The sequence below is a fragment of the Panthera tigris genome, chromosome D1, assembly GCF_018350195.1.
Source record: "Panthera tigris isolate Pti1 chromosome D1, P.tigris_Pti1_mat1.1, whole genome shotgun sequence".
Lineage (NCBI taxonomy): Eukaryota > Metazoa > Chordata > Mammalia > Carnivora > Felidae > Panthera > Panthera tigris.
Window position 1 is genome coordinate 46,527,539 of NC_056669.1, and position 23,649 is coordinate 46,551,187.

The following is a 23,649-nucleotide window of genomic DNA, read 5'->3' on the forward strand; positions in this document are numbered from 1 at the left end:
CAAGTGGTATATAGGAATTTTCTGTACTTTCTGTTCAGTTTTGCTAGAAATCTACGACTGCTCTAAAAAATAGAGTCTATTAGAAAAAAAATACCTTGTCCTTAGGTAGAAAACAGACCACAGGATTAAACTTCATTAGCATTTTGAGACTGAACTGGACTTATGTTATATCTAGTTTGAACAAAAAAACATCCAGTAAAAAATGAATAATTGGCTTTCGTTTTTAGAAAGCTATTACTGGCTATGATATTTGAACTGTGGTTTGCTTTTCCAGAAGCAGAAAGAAAATCAGCTTTTGTGAAAGATGGATTTAGCGCTTTGAAACAAGACACTTAGAATAAGATGACTTTGCAATATCTTTGAGACTTGAAACCTAGCAGATGAGAAAACCTGATCTGTACAGATGACTTTTCTCTTTATCTCTGTGTCATAACTTTGGCATAAAATAGTATTATTCACCACTTTAATTTCCTTCTTTGATCTGCAGTATAAAGTCGAAAAGCAAATCTTAAAAACACAAAAGCTGAACCTGTCCGTTTGGCATCGAGATACATTTAAGCGCAATAGTTTTCTAGGGGAAGTAGAACTTGACTTGGAAACTTGGGACTGGGACAACAAACAGAATAAACAACTGAAGTGGTACCCTCTGAAGCGAAAGGTAAGTTCTGACGTTTTTGGTTTGTTGGTTGGTTTGGTGCCTGGCATGTAGGAGAAAGCTACTATAAACTGCATTTTAATTAATAACGGTTATCCCTTGTTTGGGATCATTATGTCTTTTCACTCTGTCCAATATGTCTCTTATGCCCTTTTAATGTATTTTCTGTTCTTTTTTTTTTTTCTCCTCTCCAGAATTCAGGCTGGCTAGTTTTTGCTAACTTGTCTTTCCATTCAATAATTTTCTTATCTGCTATGTCTAAAACACCCATCTTACAGGTTCTCAATCATTATATTTTTCAGATTTATATTTTCATTTGATTTTTCATAGACCACTTCTCTCCTAAAATTCTCTATCTTAACATTATCCTCATGAACATATTAATCAAAGTTATTTAAAATATATATCTGAAAACCCAATATCCTAAACATTTGTATGTCTCTTTTATTTAATTTTTTATCTTAGTTTGGTCATGTGGTCCTTTGTCCTGGTATGCCTGTTCATTTATTATTGTAAGCTAGGCATTGTATATGAGAGTTCTAGGGATACTTTGAGAGGATTTACTTTTGTTTCTGACACACAGAGTGGGGACAGAGCACTTTAATCTGAGAACAAACTGACTAGAAGCTGGGTTTCAGTTTTCATGTGGTCTCATGTAGTTTTTGTTTGCTCAAATTCCTAGGCTATGGCCCTTCAGGGATTCCAAGTGAAAGCCTAGGGAAGTAGTTATCAGATTTTAGCATGCATCCCATTCACGTGAAGTACTTATAATACAGATTTCTGGGCCCTATTCCCAGGGTTTCTGATTTAGTAACATCTGGGCCCAAGTTTCTAGCCATGGCTGGTTGCTGATACAGCGTCTTGCCTGGGGACCATACTTTGACAACCACTGATCTAGAGTATGTCTAAGGCTATTCCTTTCTATTATGCTCTAGTTTGACACTACTTAAAAATCAGCTGATGCCTCAAAGTGAAAAGCAACAAATGTCAGACTCAAAGGTGTTCTCCATTTGAGTCGTGATAATAATTCATTAATTCCTTCAAATAAATTTGTTTAATCCAGTTTTTTTTTATTGCTTCCAGTGTGAGGGTTGGTATGATCTCAGCTGGAAGTGATGAATATCAGTAGTAGAAATCATTGTTTAGCATCTCCATATTAAACCACTTATGCTTAAGAAATGGTTCCCAAATATTGCATCAAAATCACCTGGAACACTGATTTCTAGTCTTACCCAAGACTCACTGGGTGTGAATTCCTTAGAAGATGTCAAAAGCTTTTCATTTTAAACTAACCTTTAGGTTTCTGATGCATAGCTATGTTTTGGCAATAAGGCTCTAAAGGACCAGAATTTGAAAGTGAAACCAGCTCTCTTATACTTGAAAATAATAGATACACATTTTAAAATTATTGTCCAGTCTTTGTTATTCTTAAAGACATCAAACCATGTGATCTGAAATGATCAGGTTAATGCAGCTTTGGAAATGTAATGTTTGGCTTTTCTTCCCCCAGACTTTCCCCACACTCTTCTTACTCAAAGAAAGAGTAACTCAAATAAATAGTTTTATGTCTGACTGGGTGACCAACAAAATTTATGTGCTTTTATAAAAACCAAAGTATCCCAGAACATTTCTTCTGTCTCCAAGAAAGCCATTCTGATTTCTTTACTATCTCTGAGACTAAAGGCCTTGAGATATTTTCTGGGTACCAAGCAAGTCTTTCCAAGATACACAGTATGGCTTTCCCAGATATAAAAGCAAGAGTTTAGCTTTGATGGAAATGTTAATTCAGGGCACTCAGGGGTGGTACATACTCACAGAAACGGGCATTTGTTGTCCTATAACACAATATCAACAGAGTAAAATAGTTTGTGTCTCACACTTACTGACAGTGTCCTTCATTTTCCAGACAGCACCAGTTGCCCTTGAAGCAGAAAACAGAGGTGAAATGAAGTTAGCTCTCCAGTATGTTCCAGATCCAATTCCTGGTATGTAATGATTTTCCATACAGATTTATGTCCTTTCCCGATCCCTTCCCTCTCCAAGGATTTCTTTGAACTCTGTGATATTTTCAAAGGTGAAACCCTAGGCAAAATTATTAACTTAGTAATTATATGGACCAGATGAGTCAATTTATAGTTGATAATTCTTTATTGTGGTAAAAACACATAATATAAAATTTATCATCTTAACCATTTTGAAGTGTACCTTTTGTAGGATTAAGCATATTCACATTGTTATAAAGCAGATCTCTAGACCTTTTTTCATCTTGCATATCTGAAACTCTGTACCCTTTAAACTTCAGCCTCACCATGTCCTTCTCCCAGCCCCTGATAACCACCATTCTACCTTCTGGTTCCATGGAAAAAAAAATGTTCAGTTTCCAAAATTCTCTAGTTTACAATCCTTGTTTGAATTATCACCTCACTCTCCAAAAGTTTTTTTTTTTTTTTTTATTGTTCCCAGTGTGAGGGTTGGTATGATCTCAGCTGGAAGTGATGAATATCAGTAGTAGAAATCATTGTTTAGCATCTCCGTAATAAACCACTTATGCTTAAGAAATGGTTCCCAAATATTGCATCAAAATCACCTAGAGCACTGATTTCTAGTCTTACCCAAGACTTACTGGGTGTATCTGCACAGTGTGGATGGCCTTTCCCGTATTCAGAATGGAGCCTGGGTGTTCCTCACAGGCAAGAATTAGACAAATTCATATGGAGCCCTTAGGAAGTAAGAGTGTATTGGTTCCCCATTCTTAAGGTCTCAGCAGGACTGAAAGCTTTTTCCTCAAGATTCCTAATTGCATCCTTGATGTTAGGGCCTCAGGTCTCCAGCCCAGTTAAGGAGCAAGAGACTAGCAAGAAATGAATGCCTGCCATTTATTTCCTAAGCAAGTTCCCCAAGTTTTTCTCCTTAAGAATCTGTATAAATGTTATGACTGAAATCAGAGGTTGCAACTCAACTGCTTTCAGTAACCAGGCTGTGAAACCAGTGGCATGAAAGAAATCTTGGATGGTAAGGGCAGTGATTGAACTAGAAAAAGCATTCTAATTCGGTTAAAAAAAAAAAAAAAAGAATTGGAGGGCAAGTAAAAGATATCTTTAGGTCCATATGGCTGCCAAACCACCATTTTGTTACTTCTGGATCTTCCTAAAAGGCAGATTTTTAAAATATATAATTTCTATCCTATCATTTATGGTCCACATGCATAGAAATTCTGCCAGTCTGTTTTCCACCACTATCATTTCTTGGTGGGAGCGAGGGGCAAAGGAGAGGATGTTTTGTGATGGGCTCCACCTTGTCTGATTTTTTGTTCATGTAGTTTCTCTTCTCTGGAGTGGCTTCCTCTCTCAACCTATCCAAGTCTTAGATGAAGCCCCATCTTCTCCATAAAGCTTTTCCTGGCTATATGCATTCACCCTCGTTGAGCACATCATCACCTAGAACATTATAGTTATAACTTGGCATTTCATTCTGTGTTACATTTTTATAGTTTTTATTTGAATTACTCTTTTTAAGTGTAAACATTTCCCGAGGACATAGATTTCTTATGTTCCTTGTATCCAATGATATTACTAGCATAGGGCTGAGCATATAATAAATGCTCATTAAATTCCTGTTCGTTAATTAGGTTAACCCATTCAGAAAAATATGGTAGTGGTCCTCTGTCCATGTGCACCCAGCCTAGCCAACAACTAAAGAGTAAGCCAACTTCTCAGAATTCCTTGGCCATAACCCTAGTTATTATGCGTGTGTACGCAATATTGTCACAAAGTGTGTAACCACATTTAACAAGAAAAGTGGCTGTACTTAGCCAGTACCTGTTTTGGTTACTTTATACTCATTATGTTTCAAATGCCTCCCATTAACAATATTTGAAAGGAATATGCATTTCACTGAGATGTTTTGAATATAACTGTAAATGGATGATTTACATACCTGATCTCTATAATTTATCTTGAAACAAGCCAAACCCAGAAATAATGATGTAGTACTCTGCACTTGGAATCAATATGAATTATTTGCATAGAGTTATCTGAGCTCAGTGCAGCCAGACTAGGGAAGATTTAGTTAAGAATGTATAAATTTAGCCAATTAGGATCATATCATCAAGCTCTAGCTAGCATCACTGTTCCAGACTGCATCTTTGGATGCAGTATTGCCAAGAGAGGAATGGCAGTGAAATTTTCTTTTCTGCCCTTTTTCAATTATAGGTAAAAAGCTTCCTACAACTGGAGAAGTGCACATCTGGGTGAAGGAATGTCTCGATCTACCTCTGCTAAGGGGCAACCATCTAAATTCTTTTGTTAAATGGTAACAGCATTGATAACTCTGTCTCTCTCATCTCTGCCATAGCCCAGCCTTTGCTGGTTGGTTTCAAGTCTCCATACCTGTGATGCTGAAACTCATCATTCATGGTTTGAATGAAATAACTTAGGACAATGGCAACGCATTCTGGAAGGACCTGTGATATGAACCCCTAATTTGAATTTTTAAGTGGCAAACTTTTTTCTCTGTTATATATATAAATGCCTGGCATCAAGTCAGCAGTGTCTAAACAGCTATTAGTGTGCTCTCTTAGACCCCCTGACTGATTTTATCTATACCTATTCTTTCAGAAGACCAGTTGTAGCTGTTTAAGTTTATATGACATTATTTGTGACTTTCTCTCTATATATTATTCATAGATGTCAGCTGGTAAGATTTTTCAGCTCAGGGCAGTCTCTCATTCTGAGACAACTTTTAGACCTTCTTGTATTTATAAGAGGTATGGTAGGTTAAAAACAGAAAAGAGATAATCAGGACTAGATCATATTTCCAAATTTTAAAGGAATCCTCAAGCAATTGCTACCATGTTAAGCACTTACTGATTGAAAGCACTGAACTAAGTTGTTTGCTTCATATGTAATTATAACATTAACCTTACGAATTAGGTATCACCATTCTCATTTTAAGATGAAGCAAGTGAGAGATTAAGTGACTTTTCCTACAATACACAACCAATAAATGGCAGAGTCAGGATTCAAAGCAAGTCTGGTCCACTGTAATGAAGAGTAATGAAGAGTACCTCCAGCAGGATGCTGCCACCACTGCCACCACCACCATGACCACCCCCACCATGACCACCACAACCACCATCACCACCCCCATCATCATCGCCATCACCACCATGACAACCACCACCATCCCCACCACCACCATGACCACTACCACCATCCCCATAATATTCTCCAACACCACCACCACTACCATCACCACCATGACCACCCCCACCATGACCACCACAACCACCATCACCATCCCCATCATCATCGCCATCACCACCATGACCACCACCACCACTACCACCACCATGACAACCACCACCATCCCCACCACCACCATGACCACTACCACCATCCCCATAATATTCTCCAACACCACCACCACTACCATCACCACCATGATCACCCCCACCATGACCACCACAACCACCATCACCATCACCACCCCCATCATCATCGCCATCACCACCATGACCACCACCACCATCACCACCACCACCATGACCACCACCATCATCATCCCCACCACCACCATCACCATCGCCACCACCACTGCCTCTCTACACTCTATTTTTTCTTCTATATCCTTCTGCCAGTCTTCACTAGCTGTGTTGAAGTACACTTAAGGTGTAAATGTTCACCATCTTAGTAAAATGCTTTCACAATGATTTCTTTTGTAGTATCATCCTTCCAGATACAAGTAGGAAAAGTCGCCAAAAGACAAGAGCTGTAGGGAAAACCACCAACCCTGTCTTCAACCACACCATGGTGTATGATGGTTTCAGGCCTGAAGATCTGACAGAAGCCTGTGTAGAGCTTACTGTCTGGGACCATTACAAATTAACCAACCAATTTTTGGGTGGTCTTCGGATTGGCTTTGGAACAGGTAATGTCTGTTACGTTTTTAATTCTCTATGAGCCAAGTGCTTCTGGAGACAGTAGAGGTTTGTCTGCTTGTTGCTTTGCTTCTTCCTTATGAAAACAGATATTCTATTTCTGTTAAGTGTAATGAAATGAATGAATGAAGGAATGTCAGGCTGTATGCCAAGGGCTCTAGATATGAAGACTAACAGGATGTAGTGTCTGTCCACACAGAGCTTAAGTTACAGTATGTGGGGGGATACAGAAAATCCTTCATCACTACTCTTCCCTGAAAAATATTTATATCCTTTTATGACAAAAAGGATGCTTTAAATAATGATAGCAATTAACATTTGTGGAGCAGTAGTCACTGTACTGAGTGCTTTGATTATATTATTTCATTTAATCCTCACAGAAATTCTATGAGTCGTTACTATGTTATCTCCAGAGGAACTGATGTTCTAAGAAATGAAGTAACAGCTAATAAGCATCAGAGCCAAGATTCAAAGTCGAGTCTCGTAGACACAAAACCCCAAACCACACTTCCTTAGAGATTATCTAGTGTCACCTCCATCCCAGTGCCAGGCCTCTTCCCTACTACCCCACTATGTCCCTGACAGATTGTCAGCTAGCTCAGGTGACTAAACAGCTCTTTCTTCGATTGAGCCCCAGATTTGCCCTCCTGATGATATTAAAACGCTTCCTAGCTGTCTTCCACTGGTGATTATAATGAGGGAATGACCTTCCTTGCCGCCTCCAATGAACAATTCCTTTCTAAATGCAAAGCTTCCTTTCTCTGCCCCCCCCCCCCACCAGGTAAAAGCTATGGCACTGAAGTGGATTGGATGGACTCTACTTCAGAGGAAGTTGCTCTCTGGGAAAAGATGGTGAATTCCCCCAACACTTGGATTGAAGCAACCTTGCCTCTCAGAATGCTATTAATTGCCAAGATTTCAAAATGAACTCAACATCGACTGGCTCCTCCACTAAAAACCACTAAACAGGTGGAATCTGATCTTGAAAATCTGACTGTGTGGACAGAGTTCTCACCTGCTACCTATTTCCACTAACGGATGCCACACAGCATGTTCAAGTCAACCTGCATGTGCTTCTTTGGTTACAAGGCCCAAGAGATTTAAATGATAATAAACAGTCTAACTTATTTGTGCCCTCAACATTAAAGAAGATATTTGAGAAAGCTAGCAAAATCAAATGGTACTGAGGCTTCAGAGAAAACGCTATCAAAAAATATTAAATATGGGGTGGTGTTAACGAGCAACATTTTCTAGTTTGCTGTTGTGTGTTTCACACCACAATTTTGTGCGACGGTTTGGAGGGCCTGCTTCTCGGTGGTTGAAAACCCTTGCAGGAACTGAAAATATAGTTTTTGTAAAAGAGGGACAGAAAAACACTCCTATAAGAAGTGGGGGGGGGGGGATATCAGTGATGATAAAGAATTTGACTATAAGAAAACGATATACTCTATAAACTCTATTATGATATGGAATTCCGTGTTAGGGAATTGAGACTGAATTTATTGCATGTATTTCTTTCTGCCTTTGAAACTGCTTTCCACCCGGCCCCCAATGTCAAAGTCTCAGATGTGCTTTGGTGCCACCTCCTGGCTCATAGGTGGAATTCAGTTTTTGGCTTAATTTTCTCCCAAGCTCTCAACCCTGTATTTTGTCATAGACTATGTGAAAAAACCAAAAACCTTGCATATATAAGATTCTGGTTTTCCTGTAACTCTACTATATGAAATTAGCATGAGAGTGGTCACAGGCATGTTTTGCAACAAAGTTTTAATTGAATGTAAATTGTTAAACTTTGCTTCCTATGTATAATTTTCATACAGTATTTTGTAAAAACCCTTAGAAGAAATTATATGATTTAATTGTGTTGTCAAGTTAAATAGACTTCTTATTTTAAATGAGATACTTCATGTTAGAAGTCCTAAAATCTTAAATTCCCAGCAAGGCTAAAGAATTGGTAAGCTAATATTTCTCGAGTCTTTACTGTAACTCTGGACATCATTTCCTCTGAGTGAGATGCTTTGACCACGTTGTTGAAAGTGGAAGTTTTTCTTTTAAAGAAGTAGTTGAAAAGCATTGAAGATATGTTAATATTTATTTGAAAAGTTTTCCACAGAGACATTTTTTGGGTCATTTTAGGATATAAAGCATGACTCCTCCTTAGGACCCAGCTTGCTTGCCTTTCTCAAAACAAGCACTGTAGGTTAGGCGGGGTCTGGATGGTCAGGAGTGTGAAACCTTACTACAGGTGTCTAGGAAACATCACTGAAAATGACTAGTGTGCTTGTCTCCTCTGAACAGATGTTAGAACCTCTATCCACTTGAAACACGTGAGAAACTTCTGCCCAGTAAGAGCGGCTAACTTAGAACCCCCTTCCTGTGGTCTCTCAAGGTCTTTTAGCGAGATGTGTAGTCTAGCTCTATTTCCTGATCCTGCTCTGACCACAAGGAGGGGCACGAGCTGAGTGGAGGCGCAGCTCCCAGGTCGAAAGTACAGATCCTGTTCCAGCTCCTGCCGCTTCACGGGGCCAGCTCTTTCTCAGCCCTTCTTTCAGTTGCCTGCTCAGCCACCTCCCAGCAGCCAGCCAGCTCTGAAACACTGTGATTTGTCCTAGTGTCTCCCCATCTAGGACTGGGACTGCCTGCCTCCTCCTATTCTCAGATCCCTGACCTGCAAAACACCAGAGTGGTCAGTAGAAGCACCTTTGGTATCCAAATGATCAGGGTTTGAATTCTGGCTCTACCACTCAGGGTGACATGGGGTAACTTGTTCAACCTCTCTGTGCCTTCGTTTCTTTGTTCCCTGCAAACTATAAAATGTATATACTAATGCCTACCTTTCAAGAATATTGTTAGAATTAAATGGGAGAAGATGTACAAGTGCCTAGTACTGTGCAGGTTATATAGAAGAACTCTGGAGATAGTAGATTCAAAAAAAACCAGACATTAAAAGACTTACAGGCAAGTGGAGGGGACTCACTGGTCATCACTAGGGAGAGCATCAGCCCAGTTTTAGGCTTTGAACTTCTGGGGAGGAAATATATTGGATAATTTCAGGATCAAAGGTAGGTGGGGGAAAAAATGGTAGAGCAAGGAAAACAACCATGGCAGAGAGGAGCCCAGGGTCATTATTACTAAATGGAAGTTCTCTCAGAAAAGAGATGGTATCTAATTTATTAATGTATACTTAGCCTCTAGCACCACACTATACCTAGTAGCTGTTTGTTCAGTAAATAGGTAAATGAATATTGATTAGGGTCTTGTGAGATTCTCAGACTTGACAAGTTATCTATGGACTTCGTTTTTTAAAATAATTTTAACATAGAAATGTAACCAATTTTTAATGTGGAAAATCTACTTAATCAACAAATGTCACCAAGCATTCACTATGTGCAAGGGGCATAGAAAGGTGGAGGGGGGTAGGGGAAGCATCCATAAGCTTATCCCTCAAGAAACAACTGCTGTTAACACGGAGTATTTTTCTGTCATGTTTTCTTTTCTTAGGAAATATATTCTGTGAATTCACTTTACTACATCAGACAACCATATGTGGTAATCAGCAAATACATTCAATATATCTGTGACCCTTTTTTTTTATATGAAGATGACTGTTCTAATTTTCTAGTCACTTGTTTCAACTTTGTAAGTTCCATTTCAGTGTATGAGCTTGAAATTTAAGGAAAAGAAGAGGAATGAGGGGGAAATACAAATAAGTTTAGTTCACTTTTTTTGATATTTATTTTTGAGAGAGACAGAGCACACGTGAGCACCAAGTGTGGGAGGGGCCCAGAGAGAGGGACAGAAGATCTGAAGCAGGCTCCGCACTTGAGCAGTGAGCCTGATGTGGGGCTCAAACTCATGAGCCATGAGATCATGAGCTGAGCCGAAGTCAGACACTGAACTGACTGAGTCACCCAGGCGCCCCTAATTCATATTTGTGAAGTCTTTGGAATCCACTTTCATAAAACCTCAATATCCTACAATTTAAGTAGTTATTAAAATTTCAGTTCAGGAAATTTCCTAGTCTTCCAACATTGCTTTCCCTTTACAGACATGAAACCCTGATCTCTGAGACCAAAGATCAGATTATTTCTCATCTGTTTTCCTTCTGGTGAAATCTGAAGCATTTGAAAATCCATCCAACATCTACAATGACACTCAGGCTTTTTCCTGATCATCATGACTTGAGAGATGAAGTCCGAACACCAGAAACAGTGGTCATAGCAATAGTCACTAGGATCATTCTGAATTTTAAGATTTTTATCTTTTTTTCTTCACTTATATTTCTAGCATAAAAATTTCCATGCCATTAAATTACCTACAAGCATGATAATGTTTAATAGCTGCATAATCTCCTAAGAAAATATAATTTCTTAACATTTTCTCTTTTTTGGACATTGAGGTTTCCAACTTTTAGTTGTTATAAACCACACTGCAGTGAAAAATTTTATCTTTTGGATTATTTCCTAAGCAAAACTCTCCCCCAAAAGGGCAATCATTAGTTTAAAAAGCATAAAAATGTTTTTAGTCCTCAATATGTGCTGTCAACTGATTTTCACCAATAGTGTGAGAGTACCTATTTCACTATACCCTCACCAGTCCTGGGTAGTCTTAAAATGGGAAAATTGTGACTAAATTGATGGATGAAATGGTATCTAACTTTAACTTATTGGATCACTGAGGGGGTTCAATCCTTGCCCATTTTCCCCCCTTCATCTGTGAATTTGTTTCTCTTTTTAGATGTTAATGCTTTATTTATTTGTTCAGGCTCTATAAAAATATAAATTTATCATCTGTCATCTTTATGGTGGATATTTTTCCTGGTTTTTGAAATTTGCCTTCAACATCTATTCACCACACATTTATCTAAGCCTCCCCAAGGTGCCAGGCACTTGTCAAGTATCAATGATGGAACAGTCACAGCCCCTGCCCTTAATGATCTCAGGGCTTAATAGGGGGAGGCAGGCAGGTGAGCCATGAGTGCAATAAGGCTTTCACAGTTTCCATTAGAATTGTGAACAGTCTCCAGTGGATGCACCAAAAGAGGTGAGCAGTCAATTCTACATGTGGGGGCCAGGAAAGGCTTCACAGAGGAGATGATTCTCAACTGAGTATTGATGCTCAATAAGTGAGTAGAGTAACAAAGGACAAGGTGGGAAAAGGCATTCCAGGCAGAGAGAACACGCACAAACAAGGCCAGAGAGCTGGTTGGTTAGGGGAACATCAGTAGTTGGGATGGACTAGGAAGTAAAATGTCAAGCAGGTCCTAAGGAACAAGGGGTTGGAGAGACCTCAGAGCTCACAATTTAAAAAGTTGTAAGTAACTTGAGATGTTTGGCAAAGTCCAATTAAGCTTTTCCTTACTCCTCTTTTACATAATGAATAAACTAAGACAGTCCTTTCTGCAGGTTTTATTCTTATTTTAAGGTTTTATTCTTACCTGTGTTTCCTTTGTTTCCATTTTGAACACTTTAATTTACTTGTTATATTTAACTGTTTAATCTGGAATTGACTTTGGTATATGATAGCAAGCCTCATCTGGATCTTTCTTTCAGTTTTAATGTTCAGCACATCTATATTGTTCATTAAGCTTCTTTCTATAACCTTATTTTGCCATTGAGTAGAAACAGGGAAAGCTGAATATCTAATAAGATGTATTCCCAGCCGGGGACAATAGGAAGGGAAACTAAAGAAATTTCACTGGGGTTAGCTGTGTTAAACATTATAGGTTCAACTCACAGCCACTCAGGATCCTGGCTCCCAGAGCACCACTGCTACTTTGTATTTATAGATGACACATTTCTAAGGAGCAAACGTGTTTCCACAGAGTAATTTATTCTCATGACAAGTGAAGGGGGGAGATGGAGGAAAAATATGTCACAGGCAGCTTGATTTATTTACTCCTCCCAGAAATTAGGTGGAGTCGCGGTTTGTTTGTTTGTTTTGCACCCTGATGCTGGCTGAAAACCCAGTGGGCCTGGCATCTCTTCTCTGTACATTATAGGCCAGATGCTGGGCTGGGAGCAGAGAGCTGTAATTTGTTAGAAAGGCAAGCACAGATTGGTTCTCCAGTCCCTCAGATCTCCCTGTTCCTTCACGGCATTCTGAGGACCTGTCCACCAATCACGGGGCTGCTTACTGGAAAAAGCAACTGCTGGAGAGCGCTGGGAGTCCCTAGCAACACTCCGAGGCTTTTGAATCTGAGGGCGAAAGGCTGTGTAGTCAGCCGATAGTGGAGAAGAGCAGCACCTATGCCTCAGGAAGAAAAGGCTGTCAGGATGGACACTCCACATACTGAAGAACCCTTCGATAAGAAAGACAAAAAACCAGAAAAGCAGGAAGAGGAGATGGAGTTTAAGGAACTGGGCGGTCTGAGGGAGGCCTTGGCGAATCTCCGGGGACTGTCCGAGGAGGAGAAGAGCGAGAAGGCGATGCTTTGCTCCCGCATCCAAGAGCAGTCCCAGCTCATCTGCATCCTGAAGCGGAGGTCAGATGAGGCCCTGGAGCGCTGCCAGATCCTGGAGCTGCTCAACACAGAGCTGGAGGAGAAGAGGATGCTGGAGGCTGAGAAGCTGAAGGCCGTGAGCGAGCATGCCCAGAAGCTGGAGGAACGCTTTATGACCCTGGCAGCCAACCACGAGTTGATGATCCGCTTCAAGGATGAACACAAGAGTCAGAACGTCAAGCTCAGGGAGGAGAATGAGAAACTGAGGCTGGAGAATGACAGCCTCTTCAGCCAGGCTCTGAAGGACCAGGAGGCCAAAGTGCGCCAGCTCACCGCCCGGAGCGAGGCCCTCTCCAAGGAGCTGGAGACCCTGAAACAGAGGTGTACGCGGGATGCCCGCCAGGCACAAGCCAGAGAGAAAGAGCTGCTGGAGCTGCAGAGCCGGCAGGCCTGTGCCCACGCCAAGGAGACAGAGCAGCTGCACAGCCAGCTGCAGAGCCTCCAGCAGCAGCACCAGCAGATCGCGGAGCAGATGGCCGCGGCGGAGCAAGCTCACGGCAGCCTGAAGCAGGAGCTGCAGGCCAGACTGCAGACGGTCACTCGCGAGAAAGATGAGCTGCTGCAGCTGTCCATGGAAAGGGGCAGGGCGCTTCAGAGCAAGCAAGCGGAGATCCGCCAGCTTGAGGAGAAGCTGGAGACAGCAGATGTGGCCAGAAGGCATGCGCTACAGAGGTTTGAGCAGGAGGCCGTGGCCGTGGACAGTAACTTGAGAGTACGAGAACTTCAGCGCAGGATCGATGGGATCCAGAAGGCCTATGATGAACTCAGGCTGCAGTCTGAAGCCTTCAAAAAGCACAGCCTGGGCCTTTTAAGCAAGGAGAGAGAACTCAACGCCAAACTCCGCCATCTCTTCCCATAGGAAGCTTCTGTTTCCTCTTTCCTCTAGTTTAGAATTGAAATATTTGTGCCTTAGCATTATGTGTATTATACTTTTAAGCACAATAGGAAGAAGAAAAGCTGCTTTACTATGATCTTGTGGTTATTACTATTGTAACGCTAACACTGATTTTCAGTCCTACCACCAAAATACACAAGATTTACCTGACTTCTTTCTGTGCCTTTGAAATCCTCCAAAGTTTGCTATCATTATCTCTACCTTCCTCATAACCTATTCATTCTCAACCTCAGATATCTTCGTATATCCTAAGATTTTAAATTAGCAGCTCCTATGGGCTTAAGGGAATCTGAAATGCAATGAAATGTACTATGGTGAAAGTAATTTAGTATAGTTCCCCCTTGGAGATAGGTAGGCTTGTAGTCTCCCATAGTTTAAGTTATAAACTGTAACAGTTAATAGCATGATAATAGCATAGAGAGCTCGCAGAAAAAAGTGTCATATTTTGCAACTGGCCAAACAGTTGCTTGCTTCATCTGCTTTACAGCAGTATCCTTTTGATTTTATTTTACTTGCACTAGTTTGGAAAACAAAGATTGAAATCAGTAAGTTCTTTACCAAAGCAGGCAAACTTTATTACAGTCATTCTATATGAGCAATAAGATTCAAATAAGTGAAATCAACCAGTTTGTATTTTTCCTGGAAGCTGAGATCACATTCCATTTTCTTGGGTTTTTCCCTTAATGAAAACAGGATATAGAGGTACAAGGTTGCAAATATCAGTAGTTTCCTTTAATATTACATAATGTGCTAACAGACAAAAGGCCCCAATTTAGGTAAAATTCAGAGCAAACTGGGTACGATACATAAAGCAATGCAAAGTGATTGTTTTGTTTCTATTAGCATATTTCCTTGCAATTAACTTTTCCTTTAAAAAAAAAAAAAAACATCTAGGGGCACTTGGGTAGCTCGGTTGAGTGTCTTACTCATGATTTCAGCTCAGGTCATGGTCTCCTGGTCTTGGGATCAAGCCCTGCATTGGGCTCCATGCTAGGTGTGAAGCCTGTTTAGGCTTCTCTCTCTCCCTCTCCCTCTCTCTCTCCCTCTCCCTCTCCCTCTCCCCCTCCCCAGCTCTCTCTCGCGCTCTCTCTCAAAAAAAAAAAAACAAAAAACAAAAAACAACCAAACATCTAAACAAAAAATATATATGTATACTTAACAGCATGTTTTAGGAATACCTAAATATGTAGATGCATACAAACATAATAGTTATTATATATATTTATAGAAAATTCTTAAAGAGGTAGTTATAAAAATATACTTAGTGCTTATATCCCTGTTTTTAGTTGATATAGAAACATTATTATGAATACCCCTCAAAATAGATTGTAGTATGTCGACCTCAAAGGGCCGTGGACCTGGGAGGGGGCGGAGGAACTGAGAAAAAGAGAGGACAGTATAGCAAGGCACAGGAGACCCCAAGCCAACAGCCCAAGGCACTGAGGTTTATTGTAGATCTTCTTATATACGTTTTCAGGAAAAACAGATCAGCAATGATTAACAACAGAAGCTTAGCAAAGCATGTCAACAATGTACATCTGATTCATCTATCATATGTACTGCATACTTGCGAATGAGAGCAGACTTGCAGATATGTATGTTCCGATAAAAATCTTTACCATAGAAGCAAAGACAAAGAAGGGAGTGAATGCACTGTGTTATATACATCTGGCTTTCTTTAAGCAAAACATCCCTATCTGCATACTAAAGAACAGACCACATTTTCCAAGGGCAATTCACTCAAGTCCTTTCAGGTTATTTTTAACCTTATGATCTCCAGTTTTCTCAGAGATCTTGGACCCTGAATGAATATGGGCCTATGGTCATTATGGTGTTCTGTTTCCCACAGTAATATAGTATTTTTCTTACCTCACAGGGGCCAAGAGTCCCAAGAGTTACCTAATAATTTGGATTTATTAAAAAGTATTACTTGCTATCTTAAAAAAATTATTTTTTGAGAGAGAGCATGCGAGCAGGAGAGGGACAGAGAGAGAGGGAGAGAGAGAATCACAAGCAGGCTCCACACTGTCAGTTCAGAGCCTGATGCAGGGCTCAGATCTCACAAACCATGAGATCATGACTTGAGGCATGACCTGAGAATTAGATGCTTAACTAACTGAGCCATCCAGACGCCCCTTGGAATCTTTTTAATAAGCAATTTTCCAGTGTTACTTTACCTCAGGCAGTTTTTTAAACCTATTTTCTCATAGTCCTACTAAGATTGTGATATTAAATACAAATTCCAGAAACCACATTGATGGCCTGAAAGGACTATTTACTTCTTACATATTACCAAGGATCAGAATATAGGAGCTAGTTTAATCATGGTTGTCACTGTTGAGCTCATACTATTTGTCATTGTGCTGAAGCCCTTTGGATGGCTGGCTTTATTTAATCCATAGGGCCTTTTGAGAAGGTTATTATGTTTATTTCTATTTCAAAAAAGAAAAAAACTGGGATTCAGTAATTTTCTCAAGGCGACTTGGTCCCTGTGGAAGCTGGGATTTTGATGACATACCCCATTGAACCCCATTGAACAATTTCTTGACTGTCCACTGAGTGCCAAATTCAGAGGTTAGGCACTTAGAATAAGCATGAAGAAATATCTTTTCTGCATTGGCAGAGCTCTCACACAGTCTAGTCTAGGCACATAAAGCAATTATATACACAAAACAAAGTAGTTATATATAGTGTGATGTATTTTCACAGGGGGTGTTATGAGATCACAGTGGGTAAAACACACACACACACACACACACACACAGAGTAGCTAACTCTGCCTGGGGTTAAAGGTCAGGAAGGTAGAGAGGATTAATTGGCAGGGATAACCAACACAAGAGTTGACATGTAAGCTGGTTCTTAAATAACTAGTAGAATTTCATCTGTGGAGAAAAAGATTTGAGACAGCATGTAGAAAACCACAGAGGTTTTTAAAAAATGTGCAGGATATTTGGGGACATCATAAATAGTTGGGAAGAGGTTCAGAGAAGCATGTCTACGGATAAAACTGGAAGAGTAGGTTGTGGACAGAATACTGGGAGCCTAGAAAGCCAGGCAGACCCCTTATATTGGGGGGGGGGGGAGAAAAGGGAGGAGGGGGCAAGCCTAGAAACATAGCCACAGAAGAGCCTTCCTCTTCCAGCCAGGTTTGGGTGGTTGTGGTTTGCAAGGGGCCTGGTGCGCATGTGCACCAGCACCCCTTCCTTTCTCCCACCAACACCCCCAATGTCTTTCAGTGAGTCCAAGGTCGGTCCACTTGGCTCAGCAGGCTCTGGGGTGGTGGTGTAGCTCACCCAAAGTTTTATGCTCAATGCTTGTGGAGAAGGCAGCTTCTGTGCAGAGGCAAGGTGGGTCTTGAAAACGAGGGAATCCTGGTGCTCCCATACTGAAGTGTGGTCTGTTGGAGGACTTAGCAGAGGGGACTCCTTTTGTGGTAGGGAAGCGTGTGTCTGGAAGAGTGCAGGGGTGGGTAAGGTAGGGGGACAGGGGCGTGTGTCCCCTAAAACATGGGCACAAAAGAAGGGCCTCAGGTGCCAGGGTCTGAGGACATTACTTTTCAAAGTCATGCTAAGGCATTTGTATTAGGTTGTATGATATGAAATCGGCACTTTGTGAGTCATCAATTATTAGATATTGACCGGTGACATTGACTCTAATACCCTTTTGAAAGATATTAAAAGGATAGTGGGTAATGAGAAGAGAAAGTCAAAGATGGATGCCTTGGAAAACTGATGGAAGAGCCTGATGTGGAAACCAAAGGTAAAAGAAATGTGGAAAAAATTAAAATTCCTTACAACTTACAGCCTATTGACAAGTACTTGGGACAGGCAGAATGAGCTTCCTGGAGGAACTGAACTGCCTCAATCTTAATACTTGGCTAAGGGCAAAAGGCAACCTTAGTTTGACATTATAGCCTGACCTCCAGGATCCTGCATATTTTCTGTATAAAAATCCCTTTGGAAACTTCCTTTATCTCTACACTACCACCACCAACCCTTCCCCCAAGATATATGTTAGCAATCCTCCTCTGAACATATGGCTCATTGATACACATCTGAAGGGTCTCATGATTAAGATTTTACTAGACAGTAGTAAATGACCTTATCCTAACAGTGGCTAGCCCCCTCAAGGTCCTGGAAACCTTGGCTTGCAAATTCCTTAGAGACTTACACTATCCTAACCCTCTCCCTACTTAAGAGTATATAGTCAGTCACTTCTCACAATCCCAGTGTAGCTCTTTCTGACCACAAGTCCTGTCCCTGTGCTTTACTAAACCACCTTTTTTGCACTGAAGATGTCTCAAGAATTCTTTCTTGACCATTCACTCCCGAACCCCAACATTTCACATCGATATGGAGCCCACAATACAGAATAGGAAAGAGGAATGTGAACTTATCATGTATCAAGTGGTTTTCATTTCAGCCACATATCAACTCATTCACTATTTTACAGATGAAAAAAGTGAGACTCAGGGAGGGTGACTTTCCCAAAGCCAAAGAGTTTTGCTGCGGGGGAGGGGGGGTGGTGCTGGATCAGGAGAGAGGTTTGAACATAAGCCCCATCTGGCAGGGCCAGCTTCATGGCGTGTCACTTGTATGGACTTCCACACTTGGTTTAACACTCTGCTGTTCCTGCCTTGAGATGCTTGATCATTGTGTGACAAGGGGCTCCACATTCTCCTTTTGTGCTGGGCTCTTCAAATTATGTAGCTGGGCTTGTTTTCTCGCTCAAAACCCCATGTTTTCTCCCACTATACAAACTACCTTCTAACCAGCCACAGAAAAGCATTGTTTTTTCCCCTCTGTGCTCCACACCACTTTGCATTCCACTCTCTCAGTGCTTATCTTGTGTGTAATCTGTGACCCACAGCCAGATCCGGGGATGAGCAACCAGTTTAGTCATTGTGGTATGCTGATCTAGAAAATGATGCTTATCACTGGAACAAATTAAAAAAGTGAAGTGGCCACCTCCAAACTATGCCCATGAGGGTAAATTTTAAAAAACAAAATAGCTCAACTCCTTTCCAAGGCAGACCTACATCTCTAGTAAACTTTTCTGCAACATCCACAAGCAGTAACCCTAAAATGAAAGCAGAATAGAAATTCTAAAACCAAATAATGTATGAGTGATGCCCCATCGATAGTGTGATCTTTTGTGTTACCTATATTGAAAGCCCCTCAGTGTGCCTTTAAGAACTTGTCTAGTTAAAAACCAAACCAAACAAACATAAAAGAGAGCTAGAAAAGGAGACAGATTACAGAAAAGGTGAACTGACTGGGCTGATATTTTCACAAATACAGACTCTACTTCAATTAGTGAACATTAATTCAGGATAATTTGTTTCCAGTAAAGTATTAATAGAAGCTCTGTTTCTTCCTGGGGAACCTGGGTGGCTTAGTCAAGCGTACGACTTCAGCTCAGGTCATGATCTCACAGTCCATGAGTTCAAGCCCTGTGTCAGACTCTCGGCTGACAGCTTGGAGCCTGGAGCCTGCTTCGGATTCTGTGTCTCCCCCTGCCTCTGCCCCTCCCTTGCTCATGCTCTGTCTCCCTCTGTCTCTCAATAATAATAAACGTTAAAAAAAAATTTTTTTTTAAATCTGTTTCTTCCCAGCTCCACTATATTAAACAGTTATTTAAAGAACGGTGTTTGAAGGAGTACCTGCCCAGGTGCTTGCTGTTCTATCCAGCCCTTGTTGACCCAGATACCTATGGATGGAGGGCGATGGGTGTTGGATAGGCCATCAACAATGCCTGCTGTACCACATCTACTTAGATTGACAGAGCCTTATCTGCAGGGAGTCTCTTTTTATCTTGGCCTCCTAAAAAAAAGTTGGAATTTAGGGGAAATGGCCAAGAATAGGCTTTTCTAATCATTTGTCCATCTTCCTGAGGACAAGCTGGATGTTATTTTCCAAAGGCTAAAAACATCTAATTAAATTTAAAGGCCTAGGGCTGTACAGATGAATCTCCCTACCTGATGTTGTTCTCTCCAAACCTTCTGTTTATCTCACTTGAAAAAACTTTCAAATTTTTTCTGTCCAAATTTTCCCTTGGACAGATCTCCCTGGTCATTCGTTACTTATTCAACTGACCACAGCAGCCCCCTACCTCAATCAATCACACTCCTCAGTTCTACAAAGGGATTAGTCTTAGCTATTTGCCAGACTGTGCCTATTTAATGCTCTAATCCACTCTTATTTGTACTAGTCTAAAATAATCTTCCCTTTCATGTTTGAGATTGTTCATTACAGCAGTGTTTGTAAGAGCAAAAGATTGGAAACAGCCTACATACCATAAATAAGGCACTGGTTAGACCGTGGGCCCTTCATTTTTTGGAATACATTGCAAGTGTAAAAAAAAGGGGGGGGAGAAAAATTAAGCTCTTTATGTACTGATATGAAAATATCAGGTTACATGTAGGGAAAAAACAAACAGGGTGCAGAATACTATCTGTAGTATACTCTCTTCTGTAGAAACAGGGAGGTGAAGAGGGGAGTAAAAATGCAAACGTATTTACTCCCATCTGCTTAAATAAATATTGGAAATCAGAAATACTAATAAAAAATGGTTATTAGTGGTATGGAGGGTTGTGGGGACCAGAATCGTTAGGGATAGGACTGAGAAAGAAACTCCATGTACACTATTTTATATCATTGGAATTTTAAACCATCTGAGTGTATTACCTATTCAAAAAGGCAATAAAATTAAAACAAAGCATCTTGCACATAACTGTTTAACTTCTTAGTAAGCTCTATTTCTGTGTAGGTGACTCAAAAGCCTGCAGATTTTTCTTTCTCCAAGAATTAAGTAGACAAGACATATTTTATATAGAGCCAAATATGGCCTGACAGATCTAGGTCAGGCTATTCGGCTGAAAGCTGCTGCTTTCACAAGTGTTCAACAACATCCGGCTAATGACAATTTCTTTTTCTATTCTGAATGCCTCCTAAAGCTTACTATTTCTCTCCTGAATTTAAAGATTTGAATGTGTTAACTTTTCTCATGGATTTTCATATGTCTGTGTGAGACGTGAATTTTTTTTGAGAGAGCAAGCCTGAGAGCAAGTGGGGGAGGGGCAGAGAGCGAGGGAGAAGGAGAATCCCAAGCAGGTTCTCATCTGCCAGCTCGATCCCACGAACCGCGAGATCATGACCTAAGCCCAAATCAAGAGTTGGATGCTTAGCCGACTGCGCCATTCAGGAGCCCTGAGATATGAATTTTAGATTTTAGAAAGCCTATTGTCTCATATTAAATTTTGTAGGCTTTGGATGTTGGTGTTGGTTTTGCCCTAACAGACAAACAAAAGATGGTAGAGGTAGAGCAGGCCAAGCCGTTCTGACCTTTCCAGTTGAGTAAGTTATTCATCTAATGCACCCTATTAATTTAACAAATATTTGAGAGCCTTTTGTTGGCCAGGTACTGTGCTAAGTACAGAGACACAATGTGAGCAAGACAGGGACCTTATCCTCACGGAATTTGCCTCCTAGTGGGTGAGGAAAATGCTCTAGGATAGGATGACATTGGAGTGCACAGCAGAGCTTTGCAACATAATACCGAGGGGGTTAGGGACAGGTTTTCCTAGAAGTGGCATTTAAACTAAAGCCTGTTGAATGTGTAAGAATTGCCCAAGAGAAGAGAAGAGGAAAACATGAGAGTCCAGTAGCTTGGCAGCCTTCATAATACCTCATATTCCTGGTAAGAAACTGCCTTTCCCAGTATCCACACCATCCAGGGCTGCAGAATAAGCAGTCATAGTAGGTTCTAGTAAGAGACCCTGTGGCCAGATTAACCCCATTACTCACATCCGTGTTTACCTCCGTCACTGTCAGAGGTCTGAGCCTTGATAATCTGGCTCAGTCCTCCCCCCACAACCATCCCCACTCAAATCCTTCTACTAGGTCCTTTGGAAACCTAGATGTATGATCAGCAAAATACCAAGGTATTAGTGCAGTGAGTGAAGTACCAAGGTATTAGTGCAGTACGAGTGCACTGGCATCAGACTGCCTGGATTCAAGTGCAGTCACTTACTGGGGGACCTCAGATTAGGTCTTAACTGGATGCAGAGGAAACCAGAGAGCTAAAACTTCCAGTGTGTGAGAGATATGAAGAGAAGATAGCCTGAACTTCACATTGGTGTAATCATATAGAGAAAAGAATTATCCAAATCTAGAAAACTGCTTCTTAAATGAATATCCTTAATAGACAATATTCCAAGGAGAAATTGAACCACAACAAAATCTTAGTACATTTCATTTATTAGTTTTGTGGCTGGTTGTAATATTGGTGTTATTCTAAAACTATTATATTTTAAAACTATTTTTAACTATATCACATATATATGACATATGTATATATGTTTTGTGTATGAGACAGAGAATGAGAGAGACACTAAAGGAAAGATAATTATGTTAGTGTGGGGACAAAGTTAGGGACAAGACTTTCAATGTATAAACTAAGATATTAAAAAGTAAAGTAAAGCAGTTAATGTTAAATTCAAATTGAAAATATCAGTCTAAATCTATGACAGTTTTTCTTTAAAAAACATACACATGTTCTTCGGGTGCCTGGATGCCTCAATCAGTTAAGTGTCTGAATTTGGCTCAGGTCATGATCCTGTGGTTTGTGGGTTTGAGCCCTGCATCTGGTTCTGTGCTGACAGCTCAGGACCTGGAGCCTGCTTTGGATTTTGTGTCTCCCTCTCTCTCTGCCCTTCCCCTGCTTGTGCTCTCTCTCTCTTTCTCACACACACACACACACACACAAAAAAAAAAAAAAAAAAAAAAAAAAAAGACAACATATGCCCTAGCTCTGTCAACTGAGAAGCCTAAATTCAATGACAATTTGGTAGTAACGAATATCCCTCAGGCCCAATCTGTGGCCTCCAAAAACTATTTTCCACTAAAATGCAGAAGGAATTGTTGGAGAAATGGCTAATTCCAGAACTAGAGTTGGAAATGTATACAATGAACTTGAGGCAGTTAGTTGTGTCAGAAAGCAAATAAAGTGTCAAAGACTAACACAGCTCTCTTTAAAAAGACAGGAGAGCCAGGCTGGAGAGGTTCCCAGTGGCTAAAGATGAGTAATTTGAGAACAAAAATAACTGCAATTGAGTGAAACACACTGAACATTTTAAAATCTATGAGTTCATTATGATACACCAAAAAAGGCAAACAATAACAATAATGAAAACAACAACAAAACTCAGTGGTCATTAACTGAAAAGTGGCTATTAAAAGGAATTAATTGGTTGTTTATCCTGCTTTTCCAATTTTCTGTATTTCAGGGTAAAAAAAATGGCCCATATGTGACAAACTAACAGAATTGAGAATTAAATTAAATTAAATTAAATTAATTGAGAACTAAAGGAATAAGAGAATTTTAAAAATCATTATTTTATAACTCCTAGTGAAATAATTTTTTCAAACACTGATCATCATTAGATGAAACTATTAGGAGAAAGGTTAATGGAGAATTTTACAATGGAACAGGAATGAGAGTGTCACCATTTGAAAACATCCATCCATCTTAGCTTCACTAAAAACAGGAAAGCTAAACATTGTGTGCTTCCCATATGATGCATTATGAAGAGTAGCGTCTTCTAGGAAGTATTCTGGCCATAGATGTTGAACCTTAAATGAACTAAGCCCTGAAAACCA

General features: G+C 40.4%; 2 protein-coding genes across 6 annotated transcripts in view; both read left to right on the forward strand.

Annotated features, from left to right (window-relative positions):
- SYTL2 (synaptotagmin like 2) overlaps nucleotides 1–10,381 on the forward strand; it is a 116,865-nt gene extending 106,484 nt beyond the window's left edge. For all 5 annotated transcript variants that reach the window (XM_015536124.2, XM_015536127.2, XM_007078981.3 and 2 more), the window contains 5 exons: nucleotides 488–658; nucleotides 2,562–2,640; nucleotides 4,867–4,966; nucleotides 6,378–6,583; nucleotides 7,375–10,381. In XM_015536124.2, the coding sequence (XP_015391610.2) occupies nucleotides 488–658; nucleotides 2,562–2,640; nucleotides 4,867–4,966; nucleotides 6,378–6,583; nucleotides 7,375–7,520 (702 nt within the window). In that variant the 3' untranslated portion in view covers nucleotides 7,521–10,381. The remainder of the gene's footprint in view (nucleotides 1–487; nucleotides 659–2,561; nucleotides 2,641–4,866; nucleotides 4,967–6,377; nucleotides 6,584–7,374) is intronic.
- Nucleotides 10,382–12,242: 1,861 nt separating this feature from the next.
- On the forward strand, nucleotides 12,243–14,140 carry CCDC89 (coiled-coil domain containing 89). The gene has a single exon (XM_007078978.2). It carries the CDS (start codon nucleotides 12,842–12,844, stop codon nucleotides 13,952–13,954), a length of 1,113 nt encoding a protein of 370 aa, XP_007079040.1. The 5' UTR covers nucleotides 12,243–12,841; the 3' UTR covers nucleotides 13,955–14,140.
- The last annotated feature ends 9,509 nt before the right edge of the window (nucleotides 14,141–23,649 follow it).